The sequence below is a fragment of the Equus asinus genome, chromosome X (genome assembly GCF_041296235.1).
Source record: "Equus asinus isolate D_3611 breed Donkey chromosome X, EquAss-T2T_v2, whole genome shotgun sequence".
In the NCBI taxonomy this organism is placed as follows: domain Eukaryota; kingdom Metazoa; phylum Chordata; class Mammalia; order Perissodactyla; family Equidae; genus Equus; species Equus asinus.
The window spans coordinates 45,667,234-45,693,745 of record NC_091820.1 but is presented as its reverse complement, the minus strand read 5'-3'; the positions used below and the strand labels follow the sequence as shown (position 1 = coordinate 45,693,745).

Sequence of the window (26,512 nt, the reverse complement as noted above, 5' to 3'; positions counted from 1 at the left end):
AGCTTCCACAGCTGCACCCGTAGCGGGGCGGAGCCATGCGACCAAGAAAGACAGACACCTGGTTGGAGACTGTCACTCGACGCTGGCCACAGGGTCCGCACCCGGGACTCAACCCACCCTGCGGGCTCTCTGGACACCCCTAGAGGTTCCAGGATCCCCCTGCCTGCGACCACCCGCCCTAACCTCCATCTCGTGACCCGGTGGTCATGGGCCGGGGGGCGGGACTGCCCGGCCCTTCAATGGCTGCCTACCATTGGCAGGGCCTTCTATCCATCACGTTAGGCTCCGCCCACCAGGCTGACGTTCCCCAGGCCACGCCTCTCCCGCAGGCCGCAGCGTCGCTGGCGATTGGTGGAGAAGGCGGCAGCCGTCGCGGAGAGGCGACGACGGGGCGGGCTCAGGGAGTCGGGCACAGCCCGAGCGCGTCACCCCCTCGCGCTGCGGTGGTCGCGTTCCGCTGGCCCGTTTGGTGTCGGCCTACGCTGCTGCGACGCCGCGGAACAATGGCTGTGCTCGTCGTGTTCCTCTCCCTGCTGGTGGCGGGTGAGGACCCGGGCCGGGCGGGGCGCGCGCCAGGAGGCCCTGAGCCTCGGGGGTCGGGGACGGCCGCGGGTGGGCGACAGCGGGGCGGTGCCGCAGTGCGGGCACCCCGCGGCGACCTCGCCCCAGCCGCCTCTCCCTCGGCCTTCTCTCCGGACCGGGCGACGGCGGAGCGGCCTGGCGGGCTGCGTGGGGGGCACCCGAACCAGCCTCCAGCCTCCGCCTCTTCGAGGAGGGCGCGTCGGCAAGAGTTGCCGCCGGCCTCTTCCGGCTCGGGAGGCGCCTCGGAGGACCGGGACGCGGTTCTCTAACTGTCGAACCGCAGCCCTCCGCGAAAAAGGGAAGGCAGACGTCGTGGCTGCCATCAGCTGCTGCATTTCTTTGCCTTTTTCTGGTGTCTTCCTTTCTAGCAGTTGTCATCAGTAATTGGTGAAGTCCCCTCTCCTCCTTCAGTGTTTCAGGATACAAAAGTTGGAGGTGGAGTAACTGTTTTTGTATGATTATTTCTAAAGATGAATTCAAAGTCCCTCTCAAAAGTTTGTCATAGTTCCCAATTTTAAGGATTTGGAAACTAAGATGTGAGTCATTCTTAGGGTCACATGTCAAGTAAATGGTAGCTTTCTAAGTGGAACCTAGGTTCCCTGGCATTCAGCAAGGAGAGTGCAAGTGGGCTAATATTTGGCCTCTATATGTGTGCCATGTAATTCATTTAATTTTGCAGCAATCCTTGGAAGCGGTATCAGCCTCATTTTGCAGAGTGATCAAACCTAAATAAATTACCCAACACCGCGCAGGCGGTGAGTAGCAAAGCTGGAATTGAACCCAGGTCAGCTGGCTCCAAAGCATGGGCTTTTTCCATGATGTGTGTTGCGGCCCAGGTAATGGAAATGTTACTGCAGATTGTGTGAGAAGGTGGGAATGATGGGGGCGACGGCTCGGGGCGCAGACAGTGGCGAACAAGAGGCCAAGTTGAGAACAACTTGGAGGAATGGGGGCTCTGTTCACCAGGGCATCGGTTTAAAACCCGTAGGTTAAAAATCTGTAGAAGGCCTGTGCCTCTGCTGTGTGAGGCGCTGGGACATCCCGCTTTTGGAATGGTGCTTTAATTCTGCATGGGAGTATAGAGCACTGATGTTCTTGAAATCTGCAAGTCTTTGCTGTCCCTGGAGGTGCCCAGTGTTGTGTATTGATGATAGTTACACTTATATTCATGCCCCCCAAGTTTTAGGGTTGTTTTGTTCCTTTCATTTCACTTTTTGGCTCTGGAAAGGTCATTCCAATCTATCTAGTAAGTTACTTTGGGGGAATTTTTAATTTTAATTTTAATTCATAGAATTTAAAAATCTTCTCTTTGATACTGTGATTTAACTGAATATCTGTTGAAAGTCCATGTTTTAATGTTATGATTGATGTTATTTTGATTCAGTGAGGTTTAGGGGGTTTTTTTGTTTGTTTTTGGTCTAAGGCAAAGTAATTGCTTCTGTGCACAGTTTGAACATGCTTTCCTAACTAGAATGGTCTGGTTCGTACAGACCAAGAATCTGATACTGTCGGTTTCCGCATTGCTTGGTCTTGTCAGATGAGGTTAAATGACTATTTTCCACAATGACTAAATGTGATTTAATGGAAAACATCTTTAAGAGATGTGACTTCTCTGTTTGAGAAAAAAATATAAGTCCTTTAAAATGGTGTTACCAAACCAGAGAGCGACTAGGGGTGGGGAACTAGGGTTATGAATACCATGTCACGAGGAGTATTTGAAAAAATTCAGATGTTTAGCCCAGAGAGGAAAGGCCAAGGGCGAACACATGGAATTTGAAGGGATGTCTTGTTGAAGAGGGATTCGATTTGGTCACTGATGCCCTGGAAGTCAAAAGTAGGACCTATTTATTTTGTCACTTACTGATTCCATCCACCACTCATCCATCACAGCATAGTATGTTGGGAGTTCCCAAACGGTAGGGTACTTACCCTGTAGCACAGAGTGGGGAGGCTGAGGGAAATTTCTATGGGTGCAGGGGTGCCTCATAGGGAAATATGAGAAAAGTTGGAATGGGAAGAAAAGGCATTTTAGACAGAACAGCATGTGTAAAAGCATAGAGGTGTGAGAGCAAAAGAGGACATCGTTTGGTGGGGCTGGAATGTCTAGGGGCTAAGCTGTTTCAAAAGCCCTGGGCAGCGAGTGGAGGTGGTTAAGCTGAGGTGAATGAACAGATCTGTATTTTGAAAAGGTCATAGGAAGGCTGAATCAGAGAGTGGCATGACAGGTCATAAGGTGGCCAGTTCTTGCAAACCTGGTGAGGCCCTGAAGAGTGTGCCCCGGAAATGGAGGGGAGAGGATTCACGAGGCAGTAAGAAAAGACCATCAGCAGAATTCAGTGGCTGATTAGCTGTGGTGCTGAGGAAGGCTTTAAAGATGACCAATTCGAGCAGCTGGGTGGAAGCTGTCATCCTTTGAGAGGGAGAACACAGAAGCATGTGGAAAGATGGTAAACTCAGTTCTGAACCTGTTGAGTTTGAAGAACCCTTGGGACTTAGAAGGAAATGCTGAGCAGATGGTTGGGTGTGTAGGTCTAAGGCTCAAGGGAAATCTAGGCTGCAAATAAAAACCTGGGAGCCCTCAGTGTATTTTTGGTGTTTGCAGCCTTAGGAGTAGATGGGCTCAGCAGATGGGCTCAGCTGTGGAGGGAGATGTGGAACAGGAAAGCAGTGAGTCAAGAACGGGTCCTCAGATTTCCAAAGCGAGTATATCAGGTGATCTCTTGGGCTGCCGGAAGAATGTACTAGAACTTCCATTTATACCTACTATCTCATTTTTTTGTATAGTAATGGTCAGATATTGTGTAGAATGTCCTTCAATTTGGGTTTGTCTGATTTTCTCATGATTAAGTTGGGAAGACTACTACACAGGTATCTCATCCTTTAGAAATTTTGCTATTTTAGTGTGCTTTGTAATATGTTTTGAATATATAATCTATTAGTATGCTGCAAATGTATACTTGATACATAAATATATGTATGTTGGGACTGCTTTCAAATTTTGTGCTGAAAGGGTTGAAATCTAAAAAGTTTGGCCATCACTGCCCTTAAAGGACAGGAAGGGAAAGAAACTGAAGAGAAGCAGCTAGAGGGATTGGAAGGAAACCTAGGGCCCCAGGCTTCGGGAAGGCCAAGGCAGAGTTTTAAGGAGAGAGTTACCACTCAGATGCTTTGGGAAGTTAAATAAATTACGGGCTGAAAATTGTCTTTTGGATTTGGAGAGTCGTTTCAGTGGCGTGGCGGGGTCAGAAGCTGGGGCTGCGGTAGTGAAGGTGAGGTGACGAAGTAGAGAAGGGAGCAGTGACTGACTCCCCTCCCAGCACTCTTCCACTGGAGCGACGCAGAGGCCGGTAGGACCCAAGGAGTTTTTGTGGTTTTAATTTTAGAATGGGACCACCCTAAGTGTATTTTTCTGCTGCAGTGAAAGAGCCCATTGAGAAGGGAAAATTGGGAGTGCGCGGTGTGGCTTCATTCATTCATTAACTCAGCAGGTATTTAGTGTGCACCAGTGTGCCGGGCACTGTTCTCAGCCCTGGGATATTGTGTGAACCAGACAAACTGCAGTCCTCACCCCCGGGAGCTCGTCTTCTACCTGCAGCCGTGGAGCCACCCAACTCCTGATAACGTCATCTGTCCCAGAAGAGTGGCTTAGAAACATTGGATGAATAATCTAATAGACTATTCATATTCTAATATTCTTATATTCTAATATTCTAATATTCTTATATTCTAATATTCTTAGAAACATTGGATGAATAATCTAATAGACTATTCATATTCTAATAGACTATTCATGGAATAAGCAAAGGTCCCTAAGAAGGCCGAACCACGGGATTAGTTGAGCGTGGAGGAGGGACATCCCTGCCAGCATCTGGAGGGAGAGGAGGGGAGGGGAGGGGCTTGTGCACATAAATTGGTGGTGGGGAGAGAAAGCAGGTAGCTGGTGAATTCCTCTGCCTCCTCTCGAAGCTGGCATGAGCTGCTCTGGTGAGACTGAGTGGCAGTGATAAAACAGGAAGTTGAAAGAAGTTGGGAAGCCCAGTTCGGTTCAGTACAAGGGAAGACTTTTCAGGGGACTAGAATGTTGGGACAATGGAGACGACTGCTGGCACATGCAGCGTGTGTGAGTTGAGGCGGCGGCCCGCTTCGCTGGTCGTATTCAGGTGGAGGGTGGGTGACTGTCGGGTGTCCCGGAGACCCCTGCAGGAAGCAGCAGTCTCTCCGTGTAGGAGTCCATGACGGTAGGGTTTTCTGCAGCGCTTGGCTCCTGAAGGACTGTTTTGCCAGCTCAGAAATGGAATCTAACGACTACAGAGTTGAGGCCAAGTAATTTAGCATCGCTTTGCTGGGGCTGAGTGAGTAGGGTCGTATCTCAAGACAGGGCTTCTCCAGATCCAAATATGCTTCTTCCACTGTGTCTGCTACTTGGAAAGTGTAGGTCTCTTGCTGCCCCATTTTCCTTAGAGTTTGCAGTAACTACTACTTTAGTGAACCAAGATGTCTATCAGTTACAAACAGCTGTTCTGCTAATTTTTTTTTTTGTCTGCCTTCGGCTAGAACAATTTGGAAATTCCTGCTCTGGCAGCTGCATTCAGTTGAAACTCATAACTCTTCATGTTGTTTCAGCACCATCCTGAGGCCTTTTATTTACTGTCAATACTGCAACACCAAAACATTTATTGTTGTTTCCAACTTTATTCCCCCACCCTGTAAGAGATACTTTCCTTGGGTCAAGAGAATAACAGTGATGCTTTATTCAAGGCTAATTTCCCCATACTAGGTAGGCATGGCCAAGATTTGGTTTGGACTTGGAGATGATCTCTTCCTAGGAACCTGAAAGTTTCCCTTAGCTTCTTGTCCTTGTGTAAGCTAGACACTGGGTTAACACATGATGGCTGAAGAGGCCAAATACCTCATCCTTAGCCTTGGAGGGGCTATCAAATTGTCTCTTTATTCTCATCCTTCATCTTTTAATCCCAGGCCCCGACCCCTAGACTAATTGGCTTTATTATTACAGAAGGCCTTTTCTCAGCCTCCTGATATGTCTACTGGAAATACTATTTCCTGGACTTAGTTTCTAAAGTCTGAAGTGTTTTACATTCTGACTGGGAACACATACCCCTGTCTGACTCCTCATTTCACCAGGTTTACCTGTGGGACAGAAGGAAAGATATGATCTATCCTGAGAGATGCTAACCTGCTAAAGGTTTAGAGTGAAATACTAAGGAATTTTATGAATTTGCATTTTGAAGAGAGGGTCGATGGTAGAAACAATTCAAAGATTTCAAGTTTTTTTTCTTTTTAGTCTGTGCCAGGACTTTGTTTTTTAAATTCTGTATATGCCACTGATTTCTAGTTCTTGCTAAAAGGCCATTTGCCCTTGTTTAAGGGCCATCTGTAAGGAGGCATCTAGATCGTTAGGAGCATCCTGTTTCATAGCTGTATGTTTGTTACAGCAGAATGTATGGACTTAAATTCTTAGAGTGATACTTGGAAAAAGAATTTGCTGATGTTTAGAATTCAGCATATTGTTCAGTCATAATTTAGTATGCTAAGTCAATACAGAATGGGGAAACGTATATTTAATCATTTTCACCATGGATGCAAAAGATTTATGATGCTGATCATTTACTAATCTGTTTTCTTTTCAGGTGTTTTGGGAAATGAGTTTAGTATATTAAAATCACCAGGGTCTGTTGTTTTCCGAGATGGAAATTGGCCTATACCAGGAGAGCGAATCCCAGACGTGGCTGCACTGTCCATGGGCTTCTCTGTGAAAGAAGTATGTGTATTTTAAAAAAAATATTTGGAACTGTTTCTGAAAGCATTTTTGTTAACTTCTGCTAATAGCCCAAGAAAGCAACAAGCAAACATAAGTACATTTGGTACAGGTTATAAAAGTAAAGAAGCTCATTTGTAGTTGGGGAGATTTAGATAAGTGCTTCAAGCTTGACTTATGAAACCAAATCATTATAAATCATTAACCATGTAAGACTTTATTCATAGTAGTGACATTCTTTGCATATAAGAGAATGCATCTGGCCTACTATTAATAGGATGTATAATTTTATTTTATTTTTTCAGTACATGATAGATTTGTGTCTCAGTTCAGGCTGCTATTAGAAAGTACAATATATAGACTGGGTGACTTATAAACAACAGAAATTTATTTCTCACAGTTCTGGGGGCTGGAAGTCCAAGATCAGGGTGCCAGCAGGGTCAGGGTCTAGTGAGGGCCCTCTTCCAGGTTGCAGACTGCCAACTCCTCGTTGTATCCTTACATGGTGGAGAGAGGGCGCGAGAGCTCTCTGGAGTCCCTTTTATAAGGGCACTTACCCCATTCATGAGGGCTCCAGCCTCGTGACCTAATTACCACCCTAAGGCTCCACCTCCTCCTACCATCACATTGAGGATTAGGATTTCAACATGAATTTTGGGGGGGATACAAACATTGAGTCCATTGCCATTTATTATGAATGATAAAATGTATATGCATCCTGCCTGAGTTTAGGAAAATCCTGTGGTCAGCAGCTGTGGGAGAGCCTGGGACCTTGGTTTCCTGCACTGAAGCCATAATCTGTTGTAGTAACTGGCTGCTTGCGTGAGGTAGCGGAGGGGGCCTAGATCTAGTCAGTATGAGACATCTGAAGTGAAGGGCTAGAAGAAAGGAGATGCAGTTTCTCTGTCTTCCTATCATTATCTCCTCCCACTGTATAAGTTTGGTGCTTTTGATGTGGTCTCGAGATATCATCAGTCACTCAAAGGAACGTTCCTCTTAGGTCCTGAGTGCCCCTACAACCAGAAGTAATGCATGGGAGCTGCCTCTGCGGGGCCCACAGGTGGAACCCCTGAGCTCCTTGCATGAACATGACTGGTTGTTTACATTTAAGGATGAAGTCTGTACCCAGTTCTTTACGAACTTAAATTCGACTACAAAAAGCTGTCAAAATAACCTTTAGAAATAATTATTAGTAAACTAATATGAGTTAGGCTCAGCAGGAATTTTATTTATAAAGAGCTCAGCCTAAAGAATATGTTGTAATGATAGTCTTGCTATGTAACTGTGAAAGAGAAAAGTGATGCTGTAGATAAGGGCCAACAATGACGTGGGGGAGAAAATGTCCGTGGTTAGATGAAGAGGAGAATATTTTGTAACCTGGAATTTGAAAAGTACCTATTTTTGTTTACTTGCCTGCTTTTTTCCATGAAAGGTTTGAGATGACTTACTGTTAGATTTTAATATTTCAAATCTGGAGAAGTTTAAGAAGATGAAAAAGGTAGAAATCAGCCTCCTTGAATAGGAGATTGCAGCTACAGTCGTGCGTCACTTAACGGCAGGGATACGTTCTGAGAAATGAGTCATTAGGCGATTTCATCATTGTGTGAACATCAGAGAGTGCACTTACACAAACCTAGATGGTACAGCCTACTGCACACCTAGACTATGTGGTACTAATCTTACGGGACCACCGTCGTACGTGCGGTCCGTCGCTGACCTAAATGTCGTTATGCAGTGCATGAGTGTACTGCGTTAAATAAAACGTTTACTCTCCCTGTGAATTTTCATTGCCAGTGTCATCCCAGAGCCCCCTTAACTCTGCTCATTAGGTGATATTGGGGAAGTGGTTTTCTGGGTTGATAATGAAGTACTGTTTGATGCTTTTCAATGTTTAGGACCTTTCTTGGCCTGGACTTGCGGTGGGTAACCTCTTCCATCGTCCTCGGGCTACCGTTATGGTGATGGTGAAGGGAGTGGACAAACTCGCTCTACCCCCAGGCAGTGTCATTTCGTACCCTTTGGAGAATGTGAGTATTATAAAAAATTAAAGGGATGCATTTTAAATTTTGTCTGGTCAGTTGTCATTATGGATTGTGTTCTAAGCACACTTGTCTTTTGTGATGCACTGATTGATAAGTAAAACAGTTTCTTTTTTTAAAAAAATTACATGGTGGTTTTAAATTTATTGAGACTTGGCTGTTTCTTATGGATGAGAGTACTTTTCTAAGATAAAGAGGTAGTGAGCTTGCCCCACTCTCAGAATAGTCGGAGGCTTGACAAAGAGAAACCAGTTGAGGGTTTATCTGTTGCTATTTCTTAGGCATTATCGTATCACCTTCCCTTCAGAATTTTATCTCCTTTTTGTGTAAGGAGGAGACTGGAAGCTATTTTGCTGGCTCACTTGTTCCTTTGCTGGCCCTTCAGGCAATAAGGCTGACTGAGCTGTTGTGACAGGCCCTTCTTCCACTGCAAGCATGTAGAGGTCACCAAAACATTTTCACATATATTACTCAACTTGAAAGGAAGGAAGGAATACACACACACACAGGTGCCAGACAGGAATAGAAAACTCAAAAGCCACAGTGGTAAGCGGGAGCTGAAGCTGGAATTGTGTTCCCCGCAGAAAGCCAGGCGCTGTAAAATGCTGTCTTGTTCTTAAAAGGAGGACTGGTAAATCCCCAACTGCCCTAGGGCTATCACGGAGGAGCTGGCTTGCCACCCTTGGCTGTGCGACCCAGAGTCCCCTAAGAGAAACCGGAACTACCAGCTTGTGCTGTCCAGAGTGGTGCGCTCCGGATTCACATGACCCACCCTGTACAGACACCTCCACGGCCCAGGGCTCCTTTGGTAAAAAAAAGTGAAGAGGAGTCAAATTTACAGAACACTGGAAGGAAACAACACCACGAGAGAATCAGCAGGTGCAACAAACAGAAGTCATCTCCCTAGAGCTGCAGATAATAGCGCCCTCTCAAAGAGATGCATACGTTAAAGTTGTGCAAGAGTTAAAGGAAGGGATAGAAACGAAGAGGCAGTCATAAGACATTTTTGATATGTGGTGCTTTCATTAGTAGTCACTTCTAAATATTTCATAATTGATATTGTGATTTCTTTAACCCATGAATGATTAGAAGTGTTTAACATGTGGGTTCTTTTAAAATAATTTTTCATTTTTCATTTTCTTTTTTTTTTTAAAGATTTTTTTTCCTTTTTCTCTCCAAAGCCCCCAGGTACACAGTTGTGTATTCTTAGTTGTGGGTCCTTTTAGTTGTGGCATGTGGGACGCCACCTCAGCGTGGCTCAATGAGCGGTGCCATGTCCGTGCCCAGGATTTGAACCAATGAAACCCTGGGCCACCTGCAGTGGAGCGCACGAACTTAACCACTCAGCCATGGGGCCGGCCCCAATTTTTCAGTTTCTAATTTCATTGCATTGTAGGACTGTGGTCTGTATGATGCTGATTTTGGGGGAATTTTTTCAGACTTCCCTGTGGTCTAGTATAGATTATTTCCAAGCACACATGACATGCTTACAAAAAATGACCATGTGGTAGGCCACAAGGCAAATCTCAACAAATAATAAAGAATCAGTATCTCATAAACTACCCTTTCTGACCACAATGCAGTTAAATCTGAAGACAATAACAGAATGTTACATTATTATTTTTTTTTTGAGGAAGATTAGCCCTGAGCTAACTACTGCCAATCCTCCTCTTTTTGCTGAGGAGGACTGGCCCTGAGCCAACATCCATGCCCATCTTCCTCTACCTCATACATGGGACGCCTACCACAGCATGGCTTTTGCCAAGTGGTGCCATGTCCGCACCTGGGATCTGAACCAGCGAACCCCAGGCTGCTAAGAAGCAGAACGTGCGAACTTAACCGCTGCACCACCGGGCCGGCCCCAATGTTATGTTATCTTTATTTATTCTTTTGCTAAGGAAGGTTAGCCCTGTGCTAACATCTGTTGCAAATCCTCCCTTTTTTTTTTGCTTGAGGAAGATTAGCCCTGAGCTAACATCTGTGCCAATCTTCCTCCACTTTATATGTGGGACACCACCACAGCATGGTTGATGAGTGGTGTAGGTCCGCACCTGGGATCCAAACCTGCGAACGCAGGCTGCCAAAGTGGGGCATGCCAAACCTAACCACTATGCTGTGGTGCTGGCCCCAAAATGTTACCTTAAAAATGTAATTGGAAATGGTAAAAACAGACGAAAGATATGACTCCTCAGGTTTAAAACACACTGAACACCCACTAGGTTAAAGCCAAATCAACACCTAGACACAGTGAAATTGAAGAAGCATCAAGGACACTGAAAATCTTACAAGCTATCAGAGAAAAGACATTGTCATTACAAAGAAGTGAGAGTAGAATGAGTAGATTTCTTATCCATTGCCGTTAGGAACCAGAAGAGTAAGAACAGAAAAGCAGTAATTGTATAGTGTAAGGCTAGGCTGAGAATATTGTTTACAGAGTCATAATAATGAAATGATATTGAGCCAATGACAATTTTAACTATTGGGAGGGTGGAGAGAGAGAAGCAGTGCCTGTATGGGGCAGGGGGTGGGTTGTAGGTGGTGATGTGGCAGAGCCTTCTCTATAATGGGTGATAAATAGATAATGCCTAAAATTGAAAAATCAAGATGTAGTCATACAAACATTAGTTAGAGATGGTGGGAAAAGGAAAAGGAAACAAAGGATTTGAATGTGAGGGCTTCAGAGGAAGGGGAAATGAGGGGAGGGGCAAACTTATTTTTCAAAAAAAGTCTTATAGAACTATTTGTGTCTTTAAACTGTGTATATATATCTCATCTTTCTATATAACTCTTGAAAAATTTTTTTAAAAGTCAACAAGAAAAGATAGTTGACACTCCTAAATAATTCATGGGTTGAGGATAAAATCATGGTGGAAGTTTCAAAATTATTTGGAACTGACTATCAATGAATGTACCATATATAAAAAATTGTAGGGTGCAGCTAAAGTGGTAAGAAAAGGAAAATTTATGGCCTTAAATGCATGTGTTAGAAATTTAAAAGACTGGGACTTAATGAGCTAAAGAAACCAGAAGAATTTCAGAGTAAATGGAAGGAAAGGAACAATAAATAAAAATCAAGAGGCAGATTTAAAAAAAAAATTTTTTTTAATCCTCACAAGGATTATTTATTAAGTACGTGATTATGTGATTTCTGTGAAAATCATTGTGGAAGATCCCTTTAAAGTAAGTATATAAAAATATAAAATGCTGTTAAGATTTTCATTAGTATACAGTCCAAAACTAAACATTTTAAAACAGACTAGCCTTATTTTACATAAGTAGAAGCTGTGGAAAGAGCTTGTGTTGCTTGACCCTGACTGACTGCTCTTAATACTTTTCCTGGCAGTAGGTGGGGAATGAGATATAAGGCTCAAGGCAAAACCCACAGAATATAGAAAAATCAAATGTCTTAGAAACTCCACTTAACAAAGCTTCTATTTTATTATTTAGCTCTTTTCATTAGAATTTCAAGTCATATAGATAGAGAAATTCTATTTTATCCAGGACAAACATGTGTATCCTTATAATACAGTGGAAGAAAACAATGATTAGATTTTAAGCGGCTGAGCTTTTTCCCTTTTGAACTTAGTGGTCCATATAATTTTTCTTTTCCTTCAGTTTGGTGCTCATCTGATTCAGTAGCTCCTCCAATTTGGTTGCTAGAGGTGTGTTACCTTTAATCTTCAACTTTCCTGCCACGAGGGCCATTCCATTAGGTGAAATGAGGCTGGAGAGGTGGTGTTACCTGTTCTCATACTCCCTCCAAAGCCTGAGGCGGCGAGCTGTGACTGCAAAAGGAGTGCACTCGTGGCTGACTCAGGGAGCTGGTAACAGGATGCTTTTGCAAGTTTGAACTCTCTTTCCTCTTCAGTTACTCATTAACTCATTTTACTTAATTTAATATTACTTAATTTAATAATACGTAATATTTAATGAGCTTTAATATACTTTCTCTATTTTATATGAGGGACGCCTGCCACAGCATGGCTTGACAAGTGGTGTGTAGGTCCACGCCTGGGATCTGAGCCTGTGAACCCCGGGCTGCCAAAGCAGAGCATGCAAACTTAACCACTATGCCACCAGGCCAGTTCCCATGAACCTTTTAATAGTAAAGAGAATTACTGAAAAAAAAAATCATTGTAAGAAATCTCCATTAGCACAACCAGAGGCACTCAGAACTAGAATATTACAACTATGTACTGGGGCTTTGGGGAGAAGAAGAAGAAGAAAAAAATCTCCATTAAAACAAAAACACTACCATTATACTGCTTGTTTTAATACTTGTAATAATATTGGGAATAAAATAATTTTTAGGGGAAAATTACTGTAATTTGTTTTTAAAAATATAATGTGGAGCAGGGGCTGGCCCCATGGCTAAGTGGTTAAAGTTCTGTGCTCCCTGCTTCGGTGGCCAGGGTTCACAGGTTTGGATCCCGGGCATGGACCTACTCCACTCATCAGCCATGCTGTGGAGGCATCCCACATACAAAGTAGAGAAGGACTGGTGCAGATGCTAGCTCAGGGTGAATCTTCCTCACAAAATAAAATAATATGGGGCAAAAACAGATCTATGGGGATAGAAGTCAAAATTTTGGTTACCTTTGAGGGTGGAGTGGCTTCTGGGTGCTGATAATGTTCTGTCTTGATCTGGTTGGGTTATATGAGTATATCCACTCGTAAACATTCCTTGAGCAACCACCCCAAGATTTGTTTACTATATTATACGTATGTTACTCTTTAATAAAAAATTCAAGGAAAAAAAGTAGATTTTACCACAATTGGTTATTTTAGTTTAATATCATCATGTGGTCCTAAGATAAAGGCTTCAAAACTCTGACATACTTTATGCCCTGAGTCTTTCGTCTATCTGAAGACAAACCCTAAATCTTACTAAGCATTTTTAAAATTTTGAAATGAAAAATGAAGTCTATTTCTCTTTCAATTAAATTCAATTCTTCAAATTCCTCTGACCTTCTTAAATACGAGTTAATACTTTATTGTAAAATATACATTCATTGTGGCATGTTTAATTAACGTTGAAACCAAATGTGTTGCTGCTTAAAATACACAAATGACCACCAGAAGATGATGGTTTGTGCAAGATGGTGTTGTGTCCTTCTTGTGTGCAAGTTGTTTCCCTTTAGGCACCTTGGGAGACATGAACTCTCCAGCCCATTAGGGCTATTTAATCTTCTGTGCAGGTGTGATTTGGGTCTTTTGAATTTACATGGAAAATGCTGGTGCTTTTTTTTAAGGCTCCTTTTTTAATGTGAATGGTTTTTCTTCCCACTTTGGTTTAGATAATAATTAAGGTCTTACTCTTGAATTTCAGGCAGTTCCTTTTAGCCTTGACAGCGTTGCAAATTCCATTCACTCCTTATTTTCTGAAGAAACTCCTGTAGTTTTGCAGTTGGCTCCTAGTGAGGAAGTAAGTGGTACAGTTTTTATTTGAGATACTCTAAAAAATAAGCTTTCATTATTAATGAAAATTTAAAACTAATTTTATGAAAAATGCTGCCAGACCTCTGTATGTTGGAATTAATCTGTAGAATGTAACTTAAAATTTTGGATTCTTGTTGCAGCGAGTGTATATGGTGGGGAAGGCAAACTCAGTTTTTGAAGACCTTTCAGTAACCTTACGACAGCTTCGCAATCGCCTGTTTCAAGAAAATTCCATTCTCAATTCACTTCCCCTCAATTCTCTGAGTAGGAACAATGAAGTAAGTGCAGTTATTGAATGAATAAATGAATATCATTACTAGTTTCCCATTTCTTATGCTCCTGACTTCTGAGCAAACTTGAAATTTTAGAAAATGAAAAATTTTGCAACTTTACTGCTGGGGTTGATTTTCTTTCCTTTAGTGTAATTTTCTTATGAATCTCATGAATAAACTGACTCTTTTCATGAGTTGTGCTGTAGTAAATGATATTATATTCTAGCATGAGGGGTGCCACCAATTAATCCGGGCAAACCAGAGATCACGGTATTTACTTGGTGGCTGGTGGAGCTGTGTTGACCTGGTGACGTGGGAGCCATTATTCACTGCCGCTTCGAATGTCTTGCTTCATTTTTCTCATTCATTCTCCACAGTACAGGGGCGGGGGCCACTCTCACTTTTGACTCCTGTCTGTCAGCCTCCCCACCTGCTCATGCACCCTCTTAACCACACGGCACGCCACCTTTGTGGAAGCCTCCCCTCTGCCTACTGTGGATGACCAGGACCACCATCGTTTATTCCCTGATGTGGAAAGTGCTCAAGGGATGTGAGCAAACTGGGCCTTTGGCGGGACCTTGTTGCAGTGCCCCAGAATATGCCGATGCCTGAGGGAAAGCCACTTTAGAGTTTGCATGCTTTATCATAGCTTTATCAGAAATACAGCTGTTGAGTGCTAGTCACTGTCCTGGGGAATGACCATCACCTTTGTCTTAGGAAATAATGTTTTAGATGCATTTTCAATTGAAATGAACCTACCAAATGGAGGACGTTGTTGCATAAATTCACGTCTGTGCTTAAACATTTGTAATGTCCTGTGCCTTACTTGGTAAATGGCAAATACAGCTGTCAGATGCTCATTTCTCTCTGCTCTCTGCAGGTTGATCTGCTCTTTCTTTCTGAACTGCAAGTGCTACATGATATTTCAAGTTTGGTGAGTAGGCTGTTCTAATTTTTCAGTTCGTCTATTTTGGTTTCAGAAGACATTTCTAGAGAACCCTTGAATGATATTGAAACCAATTGAAAAGTTTGATTAAGTATGCCCTAGATTTATGATCCCACGAAAGTTGAGAAATTAGTAGTGGTGGTGGTGGTGGTGGTGGGAATTCTGAGCTCATCTCATGTTACAGTCAAATTATGTTGGGTTTCTACTTTTGGGAGAGACGGTCAATGTATCCTCCGAGAACAGGGCCTGGGAGTAAGGCCACCCTGGCTGTGGTCCTGACTTGACTGTTGATTTCTTGTCAGACATTAAGACCTAATTCCTCTCTATATATCTTTGGGTCTAAAATAGAAATAACAGTTTGAACTAATAATGCTGTCAACCAAGTCAGGAAGGAAGGGAATAAATCTGCCTGAAAGGACTTCTGGGGGGATTTTTTTGGTGAATGATTTTTTAAAATTCCTCCTGTGACTGAAATTAAAAAAAAACTTATCTGATTGCTTTCCACTGAAGTTGTTGCCCAAAGTTTTTCAGCAGGGTTGCTTAGGGAAGTCTGTAAGCATAGTGCTGGGGGCCAGTGAGGTAGTCCAGGAGGGCATATAGATGGCGTCTACTCTCTGAGCACCAACGGCTCATGCTCTCCTGGGATCAAACTGGTGCAACCATCTGTTCTTTCATACCCTGGCCCACATCTGAGGTTTTATTTATTTATTTATTTTTAAGAAAGTTTAAGGTATGCTTTTTTTTGGTGAGGAAGATTGGCCCTAGCTAATATCTGTCGCCAATCTTCCTCTTTTTTTGTTTCCTTCCCAAAGCCTCAGTACATAGTTGTAGATACTGGTTGTAGGTCCTTCTAGTTCTTCTGTGTGGGATGCCGCCTCAGCATGGCTTGATGAGTGGTGCTAAGTCCATGCCCAAGAGCTGAAGTGGAGCATGCGAACTTAACCACTCAGCCATGGGCCCGGCCCCTGAGGTTTTAAACTAAGGAATTTTTTAAAGAGCTTTTATTAAATATCCAGGGAGTAGTGTAACTGCCCCTAACAATGAGATTTGTGTTGGATTTGTTTTACCAGAAACTCCCATTTAAACCCGTTCCACTTCCACCATTTTAGACTAGCTGTCCCTTGTGGCACACTGGGTGGTCCTGTTCAGCCTAGTTTAGTTAGGCCTGGAAATTCACTCAGCTGTGTTTGACATTACTTTATCTACTGCCTTTTGTTTGTTCTCCCAAGTTGTCTCGACATAAGCATCTAGCCAAGGATCATTCTCCTGATTTGTATTCACTGGAGCTGGCAGGTTTGGATGAAATTGGAAAACATTACGGGGAAGACTCTGAACAATTCAGAGATGCTTCTAAGATCCTTGCTGATGCTCTGCAAAAGGTAAATTATCGATGAGATACGAGAGGTTAGAGTATGACCGTTTCACTTTTAGTCTCTGAATGGAAAAACCTGCTTAGAGACCGCTCAGGAAGATTTCTTCATTTCCCTTTCCTACTTCCCCATCTTATATGCCAGCAGATTCAGTCTCTTCTTCTTAAAGTAGTTTTATTTTGAACATTTGAATATATTGAAGCTTAACAGTCTTCTGAATATTTTAACATAATCAAAACCTTTAAGACCTGCCTATTTTAACACACAGTGTATTTCATGAGCCCATAAGTAAGAGTATATTGTTCTTGTAGGTGCACAGAAGCTTTACAAATAATTTTAATTAGTATGTGTTTAAGATTCACAAGAATGTCGGTAACTCTTCAGTTTGCAGATGACATGTACAATCTTTACGGTGGGAATGCAGTGGTAGAGTTAGTGACTATCAAATCATTCGACACGTCTGTTGTGAGGAAGACAAGGACTATCCTTGAGGCAGAACAGGCGGTAAGTACAGTTTTAGATCCTGCTTCAAAAGTTTAAACTTAACTTTAAAAAACCCACTAAATCCTCTATCACCTATGGGCTACATGAATGAGCAGTCAGTAAATCTGAAAAACAGTTTCAATTAAAACATAGGTTTCTTCTTCACATAGGGATGTGTGTTTTGCCAGTGAGGCTCAGTTCTTTGGGCTTATAATCAGATAATGCAAGAATTTGAGTTAGGGGTAAAAACAAATCTCTCAAAACTGATAAGATAATTCAAATCTTGGTATTACAAGGAGACATCAGCAGTTAACGTGAGGCTGTGATGCGGCTCTCTCTGCCTGTGGCCTCTGCTTTTCCAGGAGGTACATTGTCTTTGTGGCATAAACCCTCAGTTTTTGGGATCCGCTGTGTACGCTCTTTATAATTTGATTTACACCTACAATTTTTTGGCCTGGACCTTGCTTTGATTTTAAGCATTTAGAGTGTCACAGGCAAGGGTGCCGGCCACGGTAGAATGTGTGTGCATGCACATGTACCAGAACAGCAGTGTGGATGCTCCAGAATGTCGTGTGGCCAAGAGCATTCTTTATTATAGAAACAGAATCATATGTATTTTTTTGTTTTCTTTGCTCTGTGTTGTTTTGAAGTCATGCAGGCTGATCAACATAGCTGTAGTCAGTCATTTTACTGCCGTGTGTCCCACTGTATGGATGTGCCACAGTTACCCATTCTGTTGATGGACGTCCTTGTCCATGTCTCTTGGTGCACACAGAGAAGTTTTCGCTAGGGTATGAACTTGCTGGATCACAGGATATGTACACCTTCAACTTTATTGACATTGCCAGATTTTCTCAAGCAGTTGGACCGGTTTATACTTCCACCAACAATGCGCTTATCTTCTCCATGAAGGTGCCCCTTCTTGGCTCCTCCTAGTATAAGAAGTTCTTATGCGACTTACGAATAATTGTTTGTTAGATAAATGAATCATAGCTACTAAATTGGGGTAATTTCCTGTCTTAAAATTCTTCCCTCTTGCTTTTCTTTCTTTTCTTTGTTGCAGAAGAGCCCATCAAGTCCCTATAACCTTGCATATAAGTATAATTTAGAGTATCCAGTGGTTTTCAACATGGTACTTTGGATAATGATCGCCTTGGCCTTGGCTGTGATTATCACCTCTTACAATATTTGGAACATGGATCCTGGATATGATAGCATCATTTATAGGATGACAAACCAGAAGATTCGAATGGATTGAACTTTCCTTATGCCAAACTTAGAAAAGGGGTTTGGAAATTGGCTGTTTTCTTAAAATAAGTCTTTTAGTGTAGTTTAAAGTAGATAGTATACTTTGAATTTATAAAAAAGCAAATTTTCTTCTCTATTTTGCGTGCCTGTGATGTTCTTTTAAGAGTGAATTATAGTATTGATGTGAATTGATTTGTGTGATGTAGATCCCATAATATGCTCAAATATTATGATATAACCATTTAATATAATTTCATTCCATTTAATATCTAGAAATATGCACTGAAATAAATGTAAAACATTTAGAATAGTTCGTGCTATTTATGTTGGAAAAATGCACTGAATTTATTAGAGAAACTTATGAATGCTTAACTTCCTTACACAAGATAGGTGAAAGTGATATGTGGGCTGTTAAATACTATGAACCATTTGTAAATGTCTTAATTTGATGTAAATATCTCTGAAACAGCAGAAAAGGTTTTTACCTTGGGGCAGCCCTAAACCATGAATGCGCTGTACCGTGGCTTGGATTTGAACTACATCTGACTGACAGCATGGCCGTTTTTTAACCTCTTCTGAAAGTCTGGTGATCCGGATAGTCTAGTGTGGATATTAAACATATTACATTGATCTCAAAGGAAACTAGCTTTGTGGAGTTATAGATGTTTGTAATTATACACACAAAAACAAATATTTGGAGGAAATCTTGGCATGAATGTAAGCTCTTATTTCAGTCGCTTCTCCCCCTGTGTACGTTACTGTTTGTGGTACAGCATACATAGAATATTACATGGAAGTAGATGCTCCCTGCTTTTCATGTGGAAGTGGACCAGTGTCTATAAAGAGTGGCAAATAAAGTTAACAATGATTCCAAATTTGTGTCATTTCAATACTAAATCTATTTGATATTGTAAAAACCTGACTAAACAGGGTTTTATTTAATCAGAATTGGCTGCTTTGTTACACAAATGGTTCCATACTTTTTTTTTTACATTTGCTTATTCTCACTGCATCCTGAGATTCAGTACCAGTATAAGGAAGACATTTTCATTACCATTCTTATTATTGAATTTATACAGAATATATGATAAATTCACACTAGACTTTAGGTAGGAAAAGCTTAAATTTCCCTATAGCATTTTAAAAGATGAATAAGCAACTAATTGGTTAGAATACGAAGGACTATCTAAAGTAAAGGCCTAAAGGTTATAATTTTATTTCCTAAAAGACTTACATGTTAGAATTTTAAGTTTCATGATTATGTAGCAGAATTCTTTTAGTATGAGAGTTGTGCTGTCCTGTTGCTGGGAACGCTCCTTGGGTACAGTATTAGCTGTTTCTGCCTCTTCAGTGGAAAGATCCTCAAATCATTTCTAAATAACATTGAGGTTGGCAGCTTTGCGAAGATGGAGTCTATTTAGTTGTGTTTTCTACCACTTACTGCAAGATACTGTTGACAATTACAGTCTTAAACCTCCATAAAGTGGAGGAAGTTTTTCATTGAATTATAAATAGTGAAGCTGATAATCAACTCCACAGGGAAGAAAAACTACATTGTTCTAAAATCACTGAAGTATTCTCCACTGCTTCCCCCTGCCAAGTTTATGGGGGGTGAGGGTTTTTCAGCTACCAAACCCCAAAACACTCAGACCCCCATGGAACCCAACAGGACCCCTGTTTGGGGAGCAGGAGTCTATAATGCTGCAGAGTGGTTAAAATCCATTTTTCTTCCACAAGTTTCTTATATAAACATTGCCTTAGAGGTTAGATTGTTATGATTAAACATGAAGTAAACCAATGCCTTTGTAATTTAGAACTGAGGAGACTCTAAGTTCTAGGGGAAGAAAAAAAATTACATGACAACACTAATCCTTACAGGGTAAATGGCATCAGCACCCTTCTATCTATGTTAGGCAGAAAGCAATTAATTAAAGTAAATGTTCTGCCAAGATTATTATACCTGTTGCTGATGATTTGCTCTTAAATTAAGTCTAATTTGTTCAGGAACATAAATCACAGTGTCGAGATCTGTGTGAGAGGCAGGAAAACCAGATTCTTGGCAGACTATTCCACTGACATTGAAAGAGAAAACCCATCACTTTCTATCAAACTGGTGGAATATTCCAGGTCTATAAAATATCTGAAATTCTGCACGTGACAGATACTGTTTATGGCCTCATTCTATTAGGAATGATATAGAACTAATTTTATTTTCTTTGGCTTTCTCCTTTTTGAAGGAATGATATTCTGAATCTATTATTTTCATTGGTATCAAATAATATGGAAGCTCTAAACTTACTGTTTTGTTTTTTTTTAAGATTGGCCCTGAGCTAACATCTGTTGCCAATCATTTTTTTCTTCTTCTTCTTCTTCTCCCCAAAGCCCCCCAGTACATAGTCGCGCATTCTAGCTGCAGGTCCCTCTAGCTGTGCCATGTGGGATGCTGCCTCAGCATGGCCCATCCAGTGATGCCAGGTCCGTGCCCAGGAATCCGAACCAGCAAAACCCTGGGCCGCCGAAGCAGAGCACGCGAACTCAAACACTCGGCCACGGGGCCGGCCCCTAAACTTACTTTTTTTTTTTTTTTGAGGAAGATTAGGCCTGAGCTAACTACTGCCAGTCCTCCTCTTTTTGCTGAGGAAGCCTGGCCCTGAACTAACACCCGTGCCCATCTTCCTCCACTTTATATGTGGCACAGCATGGAGTGCCAAGCGGTGCCATGTCTGCACCCGGGATCTGAACTGGCGAACCCCAGGCCACCGAGAAGTGGAACGTGCGCACTTAACCGCTGCGCCACCCGGCCGGCCCCTAAACTTAGTTTTTAATAGATGATCAAACCAATAATTTCCAAGGGACACAAAAACTGGAGTCAATGACCAGGCCTACTGAGTCATGCAGTGCAATGGCATCAAGCCTTCTAACCTTGGACTTAGGCAGTTTCTTTCTAGCCTTTTCATGACAGAGTAACTATGCAATGGTTTCTTGGAAAAATGAAGAGTTGTTGGAGAAGGCTATTAGTAAAAAGCTCTGTGATTAAAATGCATCAAGAGTCATACAGGTGAATTCAGTTTACCACTTCACCACTTACTAGCTGAACAATCTTGGGCAAATCCCTTAATCTCTCTGAATCAGTGTTTTTAATCTATATAATGGGGACGGTAATTTCCAGGTTTGTGAAAATTAGCATTCAGTGGGAGAACATGTTCTGAGGCTTGTGAATGCATAACATAAACTAGAATAACAGTACTAAATTCAAGGAATTCTGCTTGGACCCATCTTTGTACCATTGAGAATAGCCAATTTCTTGGTTGCAAACAATAGTAACAAGCTTTGGTTAAATTATGTCACTTGTCCTACTAATGACCTTTTGCTGGACCAGGATTCAATTCAGGAACACACATTGCATTTAGTTGTCATGTCACCTTAGTGTCCTTTAATCCGGGACAGTTCATTTTTGAAGAGTAATGGCCAGTTATTTTATAGAATATCCCTCAATTTGGGTTTGTTTGACACTTGCTTGTGATGAAATTCAGGTTATACATTTTTGGAAGGAATACCACAGAAATGGTCTGTCCATCTCAGCAGATCCTTATCAGGAGGCACATGATGTTAATATGTCTCATTTTTGGTGACCTTAACTTTAAGGTGGTATCTGCCAGGTTTCTCCTCTATAAAGTTACTAATTTTCCTTCTTAATTAGACGCTTTAAGACTATACTTATATCCCACTTTTCATTCACCCATTCATTTTAGCACCCATCGATGATTCTTGCCTGAAATATTACTGTGGTGTTTGCCAAATGATGATTTTCTATTTCCATCATTCCTTCTATATTTATTAATTGGAATTCTAGTGTCAAGAAGAGCTTTCCCTTCTCTCCCAGTAATTTACTTATTCCATTTATATCAGCATGAACTCATGGATATTTGTTTTAATGTCTGTGTTATAATTCATTACTATCATTTATTTTGCTGCTCAATTGTCCCAGATTTGGCATTGGGAACCCCTTTAGTTGGCTCCTGTGTCTTTTTGACATGTGCCCATCATTTTTTAAGCACTTGTTTACTTTCTGGCACCACGTGATAATTGTGGACTAAATTTTCAACTGGACCACCAACATACCTTTATGTGATGGGGAGAAAGATGGGTAGGGGGCAGGTAAAGAAAGAAAAAGTGGTATCAATTGGAATATGTAAACATACACGAGAAAATAAGGAAGGAATTAGGGGTAGCTGTTCTTGTTTTTGTCACTTCAAAAGATAATAAGGTGATAGTTGGATTTTAGGACTTTTTTCTGGTCTACTACTCCTTCGATGTTCCTTTGACTTTCAGTTAACATCTCAGCTAGTTCTTCCCTCATCACAGAAACCCTCTATCCCTGAAGATAAAGGAGTCTCCCAGTAACTTGCCAGTGGACCAAATGGGCTGCTCAAAGTGGCCTGTGGGCTCGTGCCAGTCTGTGGGCTGCTACCAGCCTGCAGTGTGGTAAGCATAAACATTGAGATCAGTGTTGAGAAATTTCTACAGCAATTTGACATGACATGCTGTCCAAACACATGATCAGTAGACTTACCTCACTGAGCAAGACACAGAGCAGTGTGGGGGTTGTGAAGCCTGCGTGGTGAGCCACATAGAGAACAAGCTGCGTCCTGGTCCTGCACAGCAAAAGCATGTCATCGTGGGAGAGATTTTACAGTTAGTTTGCCAACTGTTACCCAAAAGTATAAAAAATTCAGAATTTATATTTAACTCTAACTTTTACATCAGAAATTGTTGGAAATGGATGATGATTTGAAGACATTTTGGGAATAAATCATCACTTGCTTTTATTTTGGATGAAAATTAAAAATGAATATCCTGAGCTTGCTGAATTACTTTAAAATTTCTTCTTCCATTCCTGTGAACATAGCTCTGTGAGACTAGTTTCTCTACTATAAATGTTATTTAGACGAAACAGAGAAATAGTTGAGCTATGTATCATCTGCTACTTGTAGCATCATCGTCAGTCCAAACTCAGTTAAATAGGTTAACAAGCAACCAAGCTTATCTATCACATTTAAAACTTTAAATTTCAATAAACATGGTTTTTGTTCAGAGTTTACGTATAGGCATTTAATACAGGAAAATTATTTCGACTCATAACTATTTACAATTGTGGAATAAAAGTAATGAATATAATAGTGATTATCTCAATTAATTGCCTATATATTCACTTTTATTGAATGTATACAGTTTTTATAATCTTTTTCTTAGATTTCTTCTGATTATATTGATAAAAATGCAATTTTATCTGTTAAATATAATAAAACAATTGGGCTTGTATTTTTTTGTCATTTAAAATATTCAATTTCAGAGTAATTCATTTTCATTGTATTTTACAAAAATACTGGCCCACAACAGATTTGAAGTTAAAAATTAAAAACTGGTCCTTTACCACAGATAGCACAGAGGTATTGCCCCAGTGGAGCCCCTGCCTGACCCTCCACCCAACTCCCGCCTCGGGTGGCAACAACCCGATTTGCTCTTTGAGAGGAAGCAGCAGCTGCTATTGAACTAAGAGCTCTGTCCACAAAATGCCTGGGAGTAGGAAAAAAAATTTAACTTGATGCAAAACTACTTTAAGAAGAAAACAGAAAATAAAAATCAGCTGATGAAAATTCTCCCCACAAAAGCCAACCATGAAGCAGAAGAAAACTCTTAATACAAAAATCCAAATTGAAATAAATACTCTCAAGCACGTTTTTCAATATAAAAAATCCTAAAATCAGAAATGTAAAAACTAAGAATGGAAATGGACAAAAAAACAGGTAGAAATGCAAGAGAGTTGATTGAACTCGGGAAAGAAATTAAAAGTCAAGTTCTCAGAAATGAATAAATTACAAGGCACCCAAGGGAGAATAGATTCAAATGAGAATTTAATAAAGGATACTGAATAAAGATGGGGGTAAAGACAAGAAAATAAAAAGCAGATAAATAACTAAAAAGGGTCAGAGAAAAAAGTGGTTGAAATGGAAAACATGCAAGAAAACGCCAAAATATATATAATTTGAGTCCCTGAAGAAAAACCACCATGGAAGAGAACTGATTTTTTAAAACTCCAAGAAAACTTTCCAGAAATAAGAGAAAGCTTAAATCTACATACTGAAAGGGCCCACCATGCACTTGGGAAAACTGACCTGAATCTATCAACTCTGAGATGTATCTTAATAAAGTTTTCGACTTTTAAGACAAAAGATCCTCAGGGCTTCCAGGCAAACAGTCAAATTACTTATATGAGTAAGAAAATTTGCCTGGGATCTGACTTCTCCAGCATAATACACAAAGTACTGCAAGAGTGGAACAGCATTTGTAAGACACCCAAGGAAAGAAAATGCAAGCCAAGAATTTTATATCTAGCCTGGCTGCCCTTTAAGAATCATGTATACAGAAAACAAGTGTCAATTTTGAAACACTCCTAAAAGACACAAAAATAGACTTGGCAAATGAAAAGACATCTTTTTGAACAGGAGAACAACATGTATATCAATGTGCTCCAGAGAATATATGAAATAATATATATTTATATATATACATATCTTCATACATATACAGACAGATTTATTTTAAGGAACTGGTTCATGAGATTGTGGGGGCAGGACAGCAGGCTGGAAACAGGCAGTATTTCTATGTTACAGTCTTGAGGCCAAATATCTTCTATTTATAAAAACAACAGTCATATTGGAGTAGGGACCCACCCTACTCCAGTATGACATCATCTTAACTAATCACATCTGCAAGGACCCTATTCCCAAATAAGGTCACACTCTGTGGTCCCAGGGATTAGAATTTCATCAGGTCTTTTTGGTGGACACAATTCAACCCACAACATCATAAAAGATGTCAGTTCTCCCTAACCTAGTTAACAATTTAATGTGATCCCAATGAAAATAAAGATATTTTTATGGAGCTAGACAAATTGATCCTAAAGTTTATATATGGGAAACTAAAAAACCACAGAAAAGGAAGAGTGACAAGGGTGAACTAGGCTTAACAGATATTAAAACATAAAGCCTCAATGATTAAAACAGTATGGTCCTGGTGCATTAATAGACAGACATACCAGTGGAATGGAATACAAAGTCCAGAAATAGACTGAAGTGCATATGGAAATTTAGTATATGATAAAGGTGGCGTCTCAAATCACTGGGCAAAGGTAGACTTTTTAATAAATGATGTCGAGGCAAAAGGATACCCATTTAGGAAAAGATAAAACTAGATCCATATCTCCCAGCATACGCAAGAATAAACTCCAAATGGATCAGAGATCCAAATTTTAAAAAGAAAGAAACCACAGAAGTATTAGAAGAAAACAGGGTGAATTATTTTATAGCCTGAGGTGTAGGGAACAGCTTTCCTAATTTGACTCAAAATCCAGATGCAATAAAAGAAAATATTGATAAATTTGACGATCTAAAAGTTCAAAAATTTTTCTAGCTTTATTGAGGCATATTTTAGATATCATATAACATAGCTATTTCAACTGTACAATTCAATAATGTTTTAGTAAATTTACCAAGTTGTGCAACATCACCATAAATCAGCTTAGAATATTCTTGTCACCCCAATAAGATCTCTTATACACATTTACTGTTAATCCCAGTTCCCACCCTCACCTCCTGCCCTGGCAACCACTAATCTATTTTTTGTCTCTATAGATTTGCCTTTTCTGGATGTTTCATATAAATGACATCATACAATATGTGGCCTTTTGAGTCTGGCTTCTTTCACTGGGCATAATGTTTTTGAGGTTCATTTAAGTCACAGCATTTATCCATAGTTCATTCCTTTTTATTGTTGAATAGTATTCCCTGTATGGATATACCACATTTTGTCTATCCATTTATAATTTTGGGCTATTATGAGTAATGCTGCTAAAAACACTACAAAAAAGTTAAAAGACAAACTAGGAGAAAATATTTGCAACATACATCACAGATAAAGTACTAATATCTCTAATATATAAAGAGCTTTCAAAATTTGAGGGAAAAATGCAAAATTCCTATTTAGAAATAAGCCAAAGACATCAATAGACAATTCACCTAAAAAGATATTAAAATGGCCCTTGAACATATGAGAAGATGTTCAAATTCACTCATAATGAGTGCAAACTAAAACTATACTGAGAACACCATCTAGGATGGCTATAGTAAAAAAGAGAATGACAAGTGTTAGCAAGGATGTGGAGAAATAGGAAGCATCATATACTCCTGGTGGGAATGTAAAATGTTGCAGCCACTTTGGAAGACAGTCTGGCAATTCTTTAAAAGATTAAACATAGAGTTACCACATGACCCAGCAATTCTTTCCTAGGTATCTAC

At 40.7% G+C, this 26,512-nt stretch overlaps 1 protein-coding gene across 1 annotated transcript; it reads left to right on the top strand.

Moving 5' to 3' along the window:
- The first annotated feature begins 304 nt into the window (after window positions 1-304).
- ATP6AP2 (ATPase H+ transporting accessory protein 2) lies at window positions 305-19,030 on the top strand. The gene is made up of 9 exons (XM_014827906.2): window positions 305-543; window positions 6,231-6,361; window positions 8,254-8,385; window positions 13,727-13,822; window positions 13,977-14,114; window positions 14,989-15,042; window positions 16,284-16,433; window positions 16,809-16,928; window positions 17,971-19,030. The coding sequence occupies exons 1-9, from the start codon at window positions 504-506 to the stop codon at window positions 18,163-18,165; spliced, it is 1,056 nt and encodes a 351-aa protein (XP_014683392.1). The 5' UTR covers window positions 305-503; the 3' UTR covers window positions 18,166-19,030.
- The last annotated feature ends 7,482 nt before the right edge of the window (window positions 19,031-26,512 follow it).

What these genes read in the sequence shown, in the direction of transcription:
- ATP6AP2 (XM_014827906.2), top strand. Translation starts at nt 504, where the DNA reads ATGGCTGTGCTCGTCGTGTTCCTCTCCCTGCTGGTGGCGG. An exon ending in TACATGATATTTCAAGTTTG is followed by an intron (nt 15,043 to 16,283) that starts GTGAGTAGGCTG and finishes TGTTCTCCCAAG; the next exon opens with TTGTCTCGACATAAGCATCT. An exon ending in TCCTTGAGGCAGAACAGGCG is followed by an intron (nt 16,929 to 17,970) that starts GTAAGTACAGTT and finishes TCTTTGTTGCAG; the next exon opens with AAGAGCCCATCAAGTCCCTA.